Raw genomic sequence first — 16299 nt, forward strand, 5'->3', positions numbered from 1 at the left:
AACACTTTCCTTTTCTTCAAACACATCTTTTTTGTATCAGTGTTACGTGTTTATAATCATAAGGAATACATATATACAAAACCAATATTATTTATTCGATACAAGCTTTCAATTATATTCGAACTCACGATTATAAAAAATGCGTATTTCAACAATAATTTAACAACACAATTGTTCCGTTATCGACTGTGCGCTTGCGTACACCACGTACATTTCATTTAAAAGCATACTACTACTTCTACTACGACTGATTTTACCGCGCCCTAAAAAAGTGTCCCGAACACAATTTTTTTTAATAAATATAAACAATAAATACTATTTATAAAAATAGACGATTGCGTTAACCAACTACTTAATAAATAATTATAAAAATATAATATTTAAAAACAAAATACCGGTTGAACCGCCAATATGCATATTTATACTGAATAGTAATATACATGTTCACTTATCAGTTAATGAAAGCGACAATAAAAAGTTGAATACCTATTTTACTATTGCTTCATTCAGTATAAGCATTCCTTAGTGCTTGTTCCAAGATATTTTCAGAATTTGACAGTTCAGTGTTATAGATGCTATTTATTTTTATCAATTTTCCAATCAAGTGTAACGTTTATTACAGGTATTTTAAAGGACAAATCATTGGCGATTACCAAAGAAGTTCCAAATTTGGAGACCAAGGACAGGGTCTGCTAAGGGTACATACGTTATTATTGCTTTCCTTCTTGGATTACTTTCCCAATAAATATTTGCATCGAACGAACAACAAGTTCAGTGTAATATACGTTAACTATGAAACCGCTTGTTTTTTAACGTATGCTGATATGAAAAATATCTATATTTATCATGTTTTACCAGCATCAGTGAACTTAGTCAAATAATAGCGTGGTACATTCTACTTGCATCTACCTGCATGCTAAGCCTTACAAGGCAAAATGTATTATGCATATATCCGAGTTCTTAAGGTTATAATCCCGTTATAATACACTAAATAAATAAAACGTAAAAAAAAGAATCAGATATAACAAAAAATGTCAGATGCACTAAATATGTAGATTAAATAGTATCGGTAAACATGAACTCGAAAACGATACGTATAGAAGACAAATTTCAGTAGGAGAGCAAGTAATTAACAAATGTAACTTTTCAAACTTAACAGGGAAGAATCGATTTGTACTTATTTATCTTTACTTCAAAAGTGAAACATTACTTTTCATGTAAATAAAATAATTGAGCCTTTTTACCGCAATATTCAAGTCGCAATTCGGATTTTGTAAAGGTCGTTCCACTGTAAAACCTATTTTAATGTTGAAGATTAAGAGCTTTATTTGCAATGCAACATTAATGCAGACTTAAGAATTTATGATTTAAATGTAATTTGGGTGTTGTTCGCTGATGATATGGCTATTATAGATAAAACGGAAGAAACTCAGAGGCACTTATATATATTGCTTTCATATTGTTGTACATGGGATCTCACTGTAAATACTACAAAAACTAAAATAATGGTTGTCCGAAAACACCGAGAACTTTTTTGATAACATTGAACATCGTTATGGAAAGGCCCTAAACTCCTTAAATGTTATTTTTTGTGAAGATAACGACTTTGATCTTTCGCAAAAAACAGATCAACTTTTCGATGCATTTTTATCACCAATACTGTTTTCGTGCAAAGTTTTTTACAAATAAAAAAAAACCACAGAAAGAATTCACCTTACATTTTGTAAAAGTTCACAAGGAGTAAGAAGCAATGCGTTGATGCTGCTGTTTATGGTGAACAAATATATACTTTTTATCCGCAGGTACATTCGACTAATTAAATGTTGGTTTAAAGTTGAAAACAGTGATAATATATTATATTAAGGACTGTTTATAAAGAGGCTCTTAAATATTGCTTTAGTGGAACAAGAAATTGGGTCACGAATGTCAACTCTCCTGAACGAATATGGATTTACGAACTTTTTTGATAATTACCAGTATCTTAATAAAACGCATTTCTCTCCGAATTTGACAGCAGGGAAAGAGATTGTTTGAAATAACATTGAGTACACTCACTTCGAAATCCAGTTTTAATATTGTACAACGAATAAAAAATATTATTTGACTATGAAAAACATTAAGATATCTTACCTAAAAGTCTCAGATTTTACTTCTGTAGATTAAGAACGTCAAGTCATCCATTAAGAATTTAACGGGTAGGTTCAGTAATAATCGCATAGATTGGGAAGAAATATATTGTATCTGTTGTAAGCCATTTGACATTTAAGATGAATACCATTTCGTTTTAATCAGCCCTTGTTATAACAATAGCAGGGAATAATACATAAAATCATGTTACCTCAAGCAGTCATCAGTATATAAATTTTGAAACCTGACGAGAACTTGTACTAAAGAAGTACTTGTTACGTTATATGTTTTTGTTAAAGAAGCGCTATCAATAAAAAGGTCCACATTGAATGTTGTTCAGAATACTAGCTGCATGGTTATTGTCTTGTGATCGTATAAAAGGAAGAAAACGTTGTGTCTAGTTCTGAATCTATTTCAAATCTCAATGTATATAAACAACGAACTCACAGTTATGACGTTAACGTAACATGACGTTCCGCGCAATGGCGCGAAAGCGTCGTAACATATACAAATTCCCTACATACTCGGGGCCGCAAAATGTTAATAAACACATAGAAATGCAATAATATACCCTTAAAATATCGAAGCATTAAACAAATACTTTTATAAATTCAACATTAATATTAAATCAGGGACGAAAATCCATTTTAAACAAAACGTTCTTAGCACGATTATAGTCTTTCGCTACAAGATTTATCAGTCAATTTACGACACTGTTTCGTCTCCGACCTCCAATGTATATAGTTTGGTAATTGGGCGATTCGTAATTCCCCCGTCAGTCCGAATGTTTGCGGCTCGTACTCGTCCATCGTTGCCTTGGATGAGCGCCTCGACCCTTGCCAATTTCCATCGTGACTGCGGACCTTCATCGTGTACCATGACGATGTCGCCGACTTTAATCGTCTGTTCATTACGCCCGAAAATCCGCTGGTTTTCGCGTAAAGCTGTGAGGTATTCTCTTCTCCATCTGCAGCGGAAATCGTCGATGAGTTTTTGCTGCATTCGCGCTCGTTTAGAAATGTTCTCTCTGGTGACGATATTTTTAGAATCCAAATCCACGTCACGGCTGTAGGGTAGCACTGTGATTCGGCGACCGGAAACAAGATGAGAAGGGTTCAGCGGCTGCAAGTCACTCTGCGCGGTACTGATGTAGGTGAGAGGTCGATCATTTATAACAGCTTCTATTTCCGTGATCACAGTCGATAACGTATGGTAATCAACGTAAGAGCGTCCTAGCACTTTCTTGATAGACTTTTTCGTCACCCCAATCAAACGCTCCCACCAGCCTCCATACCATGGAGCACGTTTGATGATGAAGCGCCACTCTGTTCCTCTTCTGCTAAGTTCCGTATGGTTTCTCTTGGACGCGAAAAGATTCTTAATTTGGTTCGCTGCACCTACAAATGTTGTTCCATTGTCTGAAATCATCATTCGCGGTACTGAGCGTCGACTACAGAATCTACGATAGGCTTGTAAGAACGTCTCTGTGGACAAATCGGGTACCAGCTCCAGATGTACTGCACGGGTGGAAGCACATGTAAACAGGCAAATGTATGCCTTCGTGTCCTGACCGTCTGCACCACGTACCTGTAACGCTCCGGAAAAGTCAACACCAGTCACAGTGAATGGGTCCGCTTCTTCCACTCTCACGGCGGGTAACGGTGGTGGATCCGGTGCAGAGTATGACTTGCCTACAACTCTTCTACATGGCACGCATTTCTTAAGCACACGCTGTACACATCGTCTGATTGCAGGAATCCAGTATTTCTGACGTATGAAAGTCACTGTCCAGTTTGGACCAGAATGTAGAATTCTTTCATGAGCGTCCATCACCACTAGTCGAGTGAATGTATGTCTCTGTGGTAATAGATACGGAAACTTCACAGCCTCCGTAACCGGGGCATTATGTATACGTCCTCCACATCGCAGTACGCTCCTATCATCAATGAACAATTTCAGTTGTTTCACCAGTGTCGCTCGTGAATGACCATCTCGAAGACATTGAAATTCTTCTTTATATAAAGAGAGTTGAACACTCGATATCCATACTTTCTCTGCATCAAGTAGCTCAGATGCGGTCAATGATCTAGACTGTGATAGGCTTTTGTTCTTGCATCTCTTGATAAATCGTAATACATATGCTGTCACGCGCAGTAACTGCTGTAAATTACCGTAATTCGCCATGCAGATAATCGCTTGAACTCCATGAACTTCCGGTTGATCTGGTTCAATAACCGCTTGCATTGATGGGTGGCAACATGTTTCTGCGACGCAGACAGCTGTGTTTTTGGGTTCCCATGCCGGCCAACTTCCGGGTTCCGTTACCCAACGTGGTCCTTTGACCCAAAGATCGCTTTGCATGAACTGTTCTGCTGAGATTCCGCAGGTTGACAGGTCGGCGGGATTATCTTGTGTAGGACAATATCGCCACTCATGATTTGGTAGAAGTGAACATATTTCAGCAACACGGGTTTTCACAAATCTTGGTAGAGCACGTGTAGAAGCTAACCAGAGCAATACTATTTGACTGTCAGACCATAGTTGTACATTCTCAATCTGCAATTCTTTTTGTACGTGTTTGGTTAGTCGCGCCCCGATGAGGCCAGCCATCAGTTCCAACCGTGGTAGGGTAAGGGATTTGAGAGGAGCGATGCGGGACTTCGCAATCAACAGGGAGCATTCATGTCAGGTACAGATGTAAACTGCAGCACCATATGACGTCATACTTGCGTCACAAAACACTTGAAGAGAAATGTGTTCATTATTTCTTGATGATGTGTTCTTTAACAAGTAACGATTTATTCTGTAAGAAGCAAGTGTGTTCAAGTCTGACGCCAAGTCGCTACACTTCCGGTATAACTCTGGTGATACTGGAGTGTCCCATGAATACTTCATTTTCCACAGTTCTTGTAACAATATCTTTGCACGAATAGTCACCGGTGAAAGAATGCCAAGGGGGTCGTAAATTTTCGAAATATGCTGTAATATTTCTCTCTTTGTCACAGTTTTAACAACAAGAATGTGTCTAAGTGGAAAGCACAATGTGTCCTTATCTGAGTTCCACCTCATTCCGAGAATCTTTGTCTGTTCATCAGTGTCGAGTACACAGTCAACACTAGCTATGTCACGCAAAATTTTGCTATTTGAGTTCCAGGAGCGTAGATTGAAGTTTGCAGCCGACATCAATTCCCGCGTATCGTGATAAAAATTCATGACGTCACTCTCCTCCTGGAAACCGGAAACGATGTTATCAACATATGTATCGCGGCGAACATGGTCACTCACCCAGTTTTCCTTGTTGTAGTCTATGTGTTTTAAGATGGTCGCACACAATCTTGTTGCGCCAAACAACACCGTTTTAAACCGGTACGTCATCAATGGACTGTCTGGATCTCGAGGATCTCGTAACCATAGGAACCGGGTAGCATCGCGATCTCCCTCATCTAGGGCAACATGCAGGAATGCTTTTTTCGATGTCCGTTGTAACGGCGTATTTGTTTAATCGGAAGCGCATTAGAATACCAGTTTGGTCGTTCAGTTCCGGTGGAGTCGATTGAAGACAGTCGTTCAGGCTGGGTTCGTTGGACGATCTCTGACAGCTACAATCGTAAACGATTCGTATCGGGGTTGTCAGCGATTCTTTTCGCACGCTGTAATGTGGAATATAGTGAACCGGTTGACCTGGCTTTAAATTTTCGTCAACGGCTTCTATAAATCCACGTTCTCGCTGTTCATTTATAATATCGTCGTATTTCTGGAACATGTACAGGTCTGTTCGTAGACGTTTTACAATGTTCTGTGTACGACTGACGGCTACATCGTAATTCGTTGGTAAAAGTGGGTGGTCTTCTTTCCATGGCAGTTTCACGCTGTATTTTTTATCCTTGTAATATATGCAGGTATCCATATATGTTTGAAGTTCTTTCGGACCGAGAGTCACCTCCGCTTCCGGCGTTATGCCTAATTTCCAAAATCGCTCGATGTCAACGTTGTTCAAAGGTGACGTCATAATGGTCAGCATATGATGCATTGTCCCTGCGCTTGTATTTGGCAGTGGGCCAGAAAGAAGATACCCAAGTTTCGACTGTACTGCCGTAGGTCCGTTGCCTCTAACAACGTGATTCTGAACTATCTTCCAGTAAGCATCTGCACCAATTAGCATTGCAATATCAAACGTCTCATGGCCAGTAACTGGGTGTGCTAATTTTAAACCTCGTAGGTATGATAGGGACGTGATGTTTTTCTGCAGGTTCTGAAGCGGGACGGCTATGGTGGACGTAATTAGGACGTCAATCGGGATCCGTTCCTTCCAGTCAGTGATAACGTGCACTGTGGCGGTTTTCATTATCTGCACATTTTGAGATGAATGACCAAATGCTGCCAAGTAGATTGTCTCTGTACCAGTCTCTTTAACATTTAATTCATTCGCAAGTTTCTCTGTGATAAAAGATCTCTGAGCACCTTCACCGAACAAGATATTTGCTTCAATAATACAGTTGTCGGAACTTACTTTGCCAACGGCGGTCTTCAGGAGAACATTAGATCTTGCCTGTGTGGAAGAATAAAGAATTGTATGTGCCGTAGCGCTGCCTTGGAATGGAGAGGCATCAGGATTCAGGGAAGAGTGCGTATTCCTCTGCTCACAGATGGCGGTATGATGTTTTCGCTGACAGTTGCGACATCTGTTGTGGGATTTACACAATGCTACTTGGTGTGAGTTTGACAGACAGTTGAAACACAATTTCTTCTGTTTAACAATTTGAGCCCTGTCGTTGGTTGTCTTGTTACAATTTGTTGCAAAATGTTCTCCATCGCAGAAATGACAGGTCACCTTCCGATGTTTAATGTCTTCGTTTGATCTTGACGGCATGAGTTTTTTCCTCTGACATCTACTTCCGGTATGGAATGACGCAGTCGGCATATGTGCGCCGTAAACCGGAAGTTCCCGTGTGTCGTCTTCTCGCATGATGGCAATCTCTTTCTCGATGGCACATCTTAGGTCGGGAAACTTCCAGCGATTGGTCCCATCATTACGTGCCATACTTTGACGTACTGCGGTCGGTAACTTGTCTCTTATGATAGGCACCAACAGATTCCCATATGTCTCTTGGCACTCTTCTAGTGATTATAATCCTCTTATGCTGGTCTCTAGTCTATCATAAAATGCTTGAAGACTATCAGGAGTGTTCTTTGGTGGATCTAATTGGAGCAGCGATTGCATCAGCGCCTCTACTATCTTTTCTGGCTGTCCGAATCGTTGTTTTAGTAGCTCGATAGCTTTCATATAGTTTACGTTTGTTAACTGGAATCCCGCTATACATGAACTCGCTGCGACATGAACTAATGCACGAAGATATGCAAATTTCTGCACGTCTGATAGTGCCTGGTTTTTGTGTACAGAACATTCGAAACTGTCCCAGAACGTCTGCCACTCTACTATGTTCAGCTGCATATTTCGACTCTTGACTAGTTTGTCACGGCACCAAAATGTCTTGTGATCGTATAAAAGGAAGAAAACGTTGTGTCTAGTTCTGAATCTATTTCAAATCTCAATGTATATAAACAACCAACTCACAGTTATGACGTTAACGTAACGTGACGTTCCGCGCAATGGCGCGAAAGCGTCGTAACATGTGCAAATTCCCAACAGTTATGTTCCGCTGTTTGTTTGTTTGTTTATTTGATTGTGTATTTATTTTTTAAGTACATACCCCTCAATATGAATTTACAGTGCCTGCAATTACACTGATGTAAAATTGGAATTTCGGATTTTGTTTCGACATTTAATACAAAGATGTGTTAATTATTTTAATTAGCATCAAGATCCATAAGTTTTCTTTTGGTTCCGAACTATATATTAACAAAAATAAGCACATATAATATAATACAAGGCAGCTATCTACAGTTACATACATTCACTGTTATATAAACATGCATTCAAAACATGTGGATCAGTATCTAATAGTTTTGTATAATTTATTTGTTTATTGGTTATTCAAACTAAATACCTTGTATAAATAACATTTAATACTACCTTTCTTACAATTTCCTTAGCATTCTTTCTGACATAGGTATTTATCGTATATGCTTAGAGTTATTTGGTGTTGCATTATAAACATTCACATCAATTTTTATGTAATCCGTAATGTTCAAAAGTGCATTAAATAATTTCTGTGTAACAATTTGCAGATCAGTTTTCCTTACTTTTGATTCATTTCGTCAAATAGATTTATTTTTGTCATTACATACATATTGTTTAAAAAAAGGTATTTGTTATATGTTATTTATATTTCCTTCACTTATTCTTTACAACTTATTTTTTTTTAATGTTTACACTGATGTGAAATATTCATGTCTGATTATTAAACGTGTTGTAATTTTTTATATTTGCAAAAATGTTGCGCTATTTATTTTTATAATATACTAATAATACATAACTATTATAAGCATATTAATACACGTGGTATGCGTAAGATAATCCACTTTCCATTTTTGTTTATTTTCCATAAATATAAACAGCATAATAACCAACTGCCACCCTGTCACGATAATATTGTGTAATAATGCGATTGTGTCCAACTATTTTCATGTGTTACGTTAAATTTTATGCTATTCCAACTACTTAATACTGTATGATCACTTCCTCTTCACATGGCCTATTGGCCTATGCATAATATTACATGGTCAAGCCTGACGAGGAACTTTGCACAATTCGTAATAAATGTTTGTCCTGTTCTGTTCCTTTTACAATACGTTGGCGTTGGCGATGCACATATTTTACCAAAGTGGTTCTTTACCGAAATTTCATGGACATTTCGGTTCTGATTTTACGTATGTATGTATCATCCTGATCTTACGATCTGGCACTAAATTTAATGACGTTGTAATGACCGAAATGTAGTGCAAGACAAATTTGTATGTGTTAATTATTTTACTATTTGTAATAGCCATCGCTAATACTTTAAAATTATAACTCATAAGAGTATTGGTTGAACTGTACAACTATGCAGGCTATCAAAATGCTTTGATGTTTTGTAGATTGGTGACTTTGATGAAAAGTTTGAAGGAAGATACACATGTGTAGCTAGAGCGGGCAATGCAACTGCGGAACACACACTTACTCTTACAATGGTAGAGGAATGCCTGCTAGGTTGGTGTATATCTGCTGTAATTTACTAACAATAGAGTGTATGTAGTAGAAGGTCACTGGCGGTAAATAAATAATTAATCGTGTGCCGCATTAAAGCAGTTGAAAGCTTAATATTTTAATAAAATTGAAAGATAAGTTTGATATTCTTGGTGTTCTTTATTTGAATTTATTCACAAGGTTAGTAAGCTCATGGGCCTGATTTAGCATTAGAATGGGTACCATTCTAAATTCATCTTTTACATGTACTTAAACAGTTTATGTTACGTGCATATTGCGTATAAGTGGGGTTTTAGATGTCGTTAAAAATGAGTTAAAGGTTTTCCTTGCCTGTCATATTTGAAAGAAATCTTTATCAATTTTACAATAAAAAAATCCTTGGATGGTACTATACCAAATAAGTGGACATGTTTATGATTCAACGCAGAAGGTGGCCACCAACGCTAAAAACAAAGGTACATGTATATAAAACTTTTTCCCCATAAATTGTGTTTTGATTTTAAAATGGCTTCACGAGTTTGAGTTAATTTGTTCTCTGAATACCGGATTAAAATCGTTCTACTCCATTGCACAAATTGGCCACTAGAGCTTAAAGTTACTTTTGTGTTATCATTCCTTATTCCTCTAATAGGGTTATTTGTCAATCATGATGAAACTAGACAGATGTTACTTAGACAGTTATTTACGAAACAGGTGAAAATTGTTCCGCGAACGGCAATACAAAGCTACCAGTTAAGAATATATCTTAAAATCCTCCCGAAATATAAAGATTGGTCCGTCCGTCTTGCCGTCCTCCCCTTAGTTTGTTCGTTCGTCCGTCCATACCAGATTAACCTAAAATGACACGTATCGTATAACATCAATAAATCAAATGAATGTTCATTTGAAGATTCCGTTATTGTAATTATTTAAATGGTTCCGCTCCCGGCACAAAATGGTCTCTTGAGCTTACATAGAATTTACATTTAGTTCATGATATTTGGTCATATTTTTCAAAAAATCTTGGTCAATATTGACCGAATTGTGCATACATATCCTTTGTGTGGTGCTCTATCAACTTTGTGAAAAAAGTTATGCACACTGCTGCACAAAACAACTGTCAGACTGTTGAATATTTTTAACAAACATTTTCTTCCTAACCTTATGTTATATTTTCAATTATTTTTACACACATTTTCATTTGAAGGTTATCTGCCAAACCTATTTAAAAGGTTCCACTCCTCTTCACCAAATGGTCTCAATATTTGACACGAATATTTCTTCTATTAGCCTCTATTAAATATGTGAAAATAGTTCCACCAACTGCACATTAAATTCGCAAAATCTGAAAAGCGTTTGTGTGGAAATGAAAGAAGTTGTATTTATTGCGTTGTGCATTCATACTGAAATCTACGTCTCCTCTACACATAGCAAGTAAGGTCTGTTATATTAAACAACTAAATGTTTGTTTTGGGGAATAACCAGTAAAATGTTTACACAAACCACTAACGTATATTTTTCTAGAGATGCATGGGCCATCGGATTCAGATTATGATACCGATGAAACTGCCATCATGTCTTGTTCGGCCGACGGAGCAAACGACATTTGGTGGGAGAAGGATAATGTGAAAATAAAAACGGAACCAACAGGAAAATTCAGTGTAAGATAGTGATTTTATCTAGATCTGTGTACAGTTGTTAACATGCGATGATATACTGAAGCCATAAATGGACATCATACGTGTATATAAATATAATTTCTGGGCATTACTCTGGGGCCGTATTCCAGTAGCTTCTTAAGTTAAAAAATAACTTAAGTTGAAATATTGCGCAATAGTTGTTCTTATCTCCGCCATTTTTTCTTAAAACATAAGATTTCACTTAAGTTAAATTCTGGTAGCTTCATAAACTGAATAAATTTCTTTACTCTGTGTATTTTTTCTCATATATTAAAAATTTAGTTAACTTCCTTTAACTCTTAAAGGAATTTCTTAAAGAGAAATACTAAGCGTCTCATGTTTTGTTTTTGACATTTCAAATTTAACTTAAGAAATTTATTTAAGAAATTTCTTAACTTAAGTGAAAACTTAAGAAGCTACTGGAATACGGCCCCTGGTTTGTTTGTGCATCACCACAATTTTGTGAATTGAGACGTCATAAATGTGACGTCGTATGATTCCGCACTTGTCGCTTAATACCGTAATGGGAAAATAGTGCTTTCGTTTCCGCATCGTTGTCGCTTAATTATTAAGTTTTATTAAATCGGATCATTTGCGTTCTATCGTTTAACTTTTGAATTTCACACGGGCGATCATGTAATTTACATATTGTCATAAAAATTAGTCCCGAAAAACCTTGCACGTAGCCAGAGAGAAATTATCAAACCTTATTCATTTCACTCTATAGATATATGGAAGGGAAAGACCGCCAATATTATTTATCACCAGAAATGTTGCATGTGTTAATTTAGTATTCAGCTAATATGTTCCATGTTGCAACTTCAGATTATACATACATGTCAAATAATATCCGTTCAAATAAACAATGTTTGATATTTAATGTTTCAATTTTCAACATTGTTAATTTTTAATGTGGAGACATCTCAAATTTTCATCTTGTGCATTGTCCAATTAAAACTGTTCAATGAATAAAAAATTAAATGTTCAAAATGTAAAATATACATTCACTTTCATTTGTAAATCGCATACACAACGCACAAAACTTTGTCACAACTCTAACGCTTCTTTACAAAGGTGAATGCTAAAGTATACAAATTTGCAACAGTAACTTTAACGAACTGCCGATTTCCACTGTGAGCATGTAAACACGTCTAGATTAGTCATCGCGTATCTTTACATCTTGCAATGTTACAATTTGACATTCGCACAGTTGTAAAGTATGTTATCTTAACGCCGTGGAAGCGACAAAATTATGTTTCGTCTTAGCCAGGAACCCATGCCTCGCTTACGGGCCTGGAACCATTGTAAATGTAAACAATGATTCTTCTGGTGCACATGTGTTGGGCGCGTGGCCAAGTCATTTTGACACTATCAATATGTCATAAAAAACATTTTTCATCATTTTGACCAAACATTTTTTTCTGATATAATATATATTAAAATGAAAGAAAATAAAATTTTATAAACATATTTAAAGCTTTCAGCGCAGATTGAGGGTGTTCTGCATGTTCCAGTAAGCTCGGCGAGAGCCACCCTTGGTCTTGTTGAAAACATGGCCTTTACCAAGCCCTCTTGATGACAGATTTGTGTTTTTGTCCACACCAAACATTAATATAATCGTTATGTTTGAATGTTTATTTCAATCGTGTACGATGATCCGTCCTTCACCTTACGCTATTTATCCTACTATTGGTTCCGCGCCTCAGAGTTACCGAATACCTGAAACCGAGAACCGTATAAAATTTACCTTTAGCGTCTGATCGACATGGGGCTTGATTCGAAATTGCCGATAAACAATTCCCGATTTACAACGATTTCGACGTTATAACGCAAACAAAAGGACAAATCTGTGTTGTAAGTTGATAAACTCGTATTTGTGTGTTGTACTTATGTGGATTATGTTCGGTAGCTGGGATATTTCGATAGTTTTACTCTTGTAAAAATCGGCACTGAACGTTCGGTCAGACGAGAGCCGACCTACCATTTCTACGAGTTCGAGGAAAGTTTTCTTGTAGTTCATGTTGGCAAGTAGCCGTTTGTGGTCATTATTCGTCACGAGGCAACCTTTCCCAACAAAATGGTACATAGTTTACGAAAATTGACCGCCATTTTGGCACTTAATGGCTTAAAAATGTTGATGTAGGTGATTTTCCTGTGTCAAGAGATACCTACCGTATATATATATATATATATATATATATATATATATATATATATATATATATATATATATATATATATATATATATATATATATATATATATATATATATATCCGATTATTTCTTTTTTTTTTAAATGATGAAAAATGTTGTTTTATGACATATTGATAGTGTTCAAGTGACTTGGCCACGCGCCCAACTCCTGTGGCTACTACTAATGACAATTTGTACCCTAACACCGGTTGACTTGAAAATGTGTTGTAAAATGTTGAATTGTGATTCGTCAACTTGTATTCTGTACAATTGTATAGTGTACACTTGTTAGATGCTTATTTGTAGCAGATTACTTAAACCGATCGTACAACTTAGAAAATATTCAACATACTAATGTAGTTTATCATCAACTTACTTTCAGATGGATCAATTATCTTTTATTTATTATTATGCCTACAATATAAGGTATATGACGATGTAGTCTTTATATATGCATTATCTTCATTTTCAGATCTGTAGTTTAAGAAGTTACATGTTTGTTTTTAAACATTTTAACATGTTGTAGAATCGGAACATACTACATTTTATACTTACAATTGTACAAAACAGATATTAAAATGTTGCATTTTAAAATTTTCTGTTAAACAAATGAGCTGAATATTCAACACGTGCAACATTTCTGGTGATGAATAATATTGGCGGTCTTTCCCTTCCATAAGATATACATGATCGAGTTGTCAGTTACTGGTATTCTTCGCTCATTCTCTGTCTTGCATTTTGTTACTTTTATAGATATATTTAATACAAACTCTTCATACAAATGTTGTCCTTTAAATATAAGGCGTATCTAATTAAACACATATATGAAACATTGATGATAAAACTATTCTCAACTTATAACACACTATTACATAGACCTTTGTTGCAGAAAATGCAAAACAACTTTCTTCGTATCGCCAACGCAGCTACACAGGACTCGGGTGTGTACACGTGCGTCGCCCATGATACAAAGGGCTGTGAGAGCAGACGCAGTGCACGGCTCACTGTAACGAACAGGGGATACTATGAAAAATGTAAGTTATACCGAATGGCGCCTTTGGTATAAGGTTATGATATGGGTCATATATATCTAATGACATAATAAGATCAATTATCTTATTTTTTTTATTTTTTTTTGGCCAATATAAGTGTATGGGTCGATGTTATCTATTAGAAAACATAGCGATCATAATTTTAAATGTCGCATGAGACATCAATAAAATAACACCCTCGCGTGTTGCTAAAAGATACAAACAACACGTCAAATAAAAAACAAATTTAACGAGCGTACAACATAAAGTGTACCTTTTGCGTCCGAAGATACTAACGTCTCTCCATTTTTTTTACGTTATATCATGCAATAACATTTGAAACAGTTGAAATTCTCTTTGCATTTTACAAAATTATACTGAGCAGTTCGTGTTAATATCGTCCATTCGCTTCCGAAATCGCCATGACTGGTCACAACGTTTTGTTTAATTTGTATTAGTTATTCAAACATGTCTCCGATTTTCAATATTTCTTTCCGATAGTATTGTTTCCCCGTTCATATTTTTTTTCTTATTATATAACACACTTATTATCAACACTATATTAATCAATTTTGTGTCGCGCGAAACGTATTGTATCATTTTGTATGCATTACGCCGTGCTTATTTGTGATTTAAAGCAATGCGTTGTATAACTTCATTATCTTGAACACATGAATGGTCCAATTATAGATGTACACGCCAGTCAAGTTTTGAAAAATACGGAAGTCTGATTAAGTCGTGTAATAAATATGTTGAACAAATTACGGTTTGTTTATATGTTCGGTATAAAAAATAAATACCACACGCCATACAGGGTAATACAACGCATTGCCACGCCCCGAAATATTTAAGTCAACCGGGACGTAATCCTCAGGTCGACATAACGTTGCAGCACCCGATGTGGAATGTGATGTAAACATACATGTATACGGGCGTTGGCAGTTTGTTAATTTTACAAGCAAGTAGTAAAAACATACCTTAATCTTTTCTTATAGTGCAATGTTTTTCCTGGAGTAAAAGTGAAATGAAATAAAAGGGACTACCTGATTATGCATCAACATTTACACATTTTCACTTTTTAACTCTTTATGACAATAAATGAATTGAGTGATGCAAGAGTAGCTTTTATGTCGCATATATATATGTGTTATGACGGCAAAAATGGTGTCATAAATGATCCAATTAGCGTTTTAGAAGTATGTTAGTAAAGTGCCATCATTGTAGCTAAATTATAGTTATGTTGATTCTTTTTTACGTTTTAAGCTCACCTGAGCACATATTGCTCTTGGGAAGCTTTAAGGAAACTGTGCTATCCGTCGTCTTTCAGCTTGTGCTTGAGTTTGTCTCTTTGTGCGTGTATTAACTTTTTATTCCTGCGAATTTCACTCCTTCACTGCTAGGCAGCTTTAAATAATGAAAATTCGCAATATTTGTTTTTAATTGATCATTAAAGATAATCTTTTTTTTACATTTAATATCGTGTAAGCCTCTTTACGAGAAGGGTATATAATTTGAATTAATACCTTTCAGATTGCGGTATAGCCTATACTGATCAAGTACGCAAAAGCAGAGCTCAAGGTTACATTTCTATGGGCGATGCAGCCCATCCGAAGGACAACCCCTGGCACGTCAGTTTATTTTCGAAGGTGCGTGTACGTGTAATGCATTCTCGATTATTCATTCATGGATTTAAGTGAGAATTATTATACATCAGTATATTACGTTTATTTATAAAAACAAATCAGAACTAGTGACTTATAAGATCGAGTTTTTTGTAAGCCTTGTCGTGAAAGATATTGAAGTACACTGTATATGTATGCCCCCTCGGAGTATGGATCGTTAATCATTGCACTTGTCCGTCCGTCGTCAAAAGTCCCGAAGCTTATTTTTAAACTCATCTGTAATTGTTGTGTGGATATCACTCTAACTTACACAGTTGAATGACTTGAAGGTGCAGGTTAAAACAGGACTTTGTGTCTTGAGTTTTGACAGATTATTGCCTATTGTCTTTTTTCACTATAGAATATACAGTCCCAAAATTTTGTGGTTTAAAGTCCGCTTATACTACGGCTTGATATGCTTACATTTTCACAGTTGACTTACCTTAATGTATAGAGGATCGTTGAGAAAGTCATTAGGCT

General features: G+C 36.1%; 1 protein-coding gene across 1 annotated transcript in view; it reads left to right on the forward strand.

Moving 5' to 3' along the window:
* Positions 1-16299, forward strand: part of LOC127881251 (uncharacterized) — a 36969-nt gene that overhangs the window by 8547 nt on the left and 12123 nt on the right. The window contains exons 13-17 of the mRNA XM_052429004.1: positions 623-698; positions 9166-9277; positions 10778-10914; positions 14017-14161; positions 15689-15804. Of these exons, the coding sequence (XP_052284964.1) occupies positions 623-698; positions 9166-9277; positions 10778-10914; positions 14017-14161; positions 15689-15804 (586 nt within the window). The remainder of the gene's footprint in view (positions 1-622; positions 699-9165; positions 9278-10777; positions 10915-14016; positions 14162-15688; positions 15805-16299) is intronic.

Source organism: Dreissena polymorpha, chromosome 5 (genome assembly GCF_020536995.1).
Source record: "Dreissena polymorpha isolate Duluth1 chromosome 5, UMN_Dpol_1.0, whole genome shotgun sequence".
NCBI classification, from domain to species: Eukaryota; Metazoa; Mollusca; class Bivalvia; order Myida; family Dreissenidae; genus Dreissena; species Dreissena polymorpha.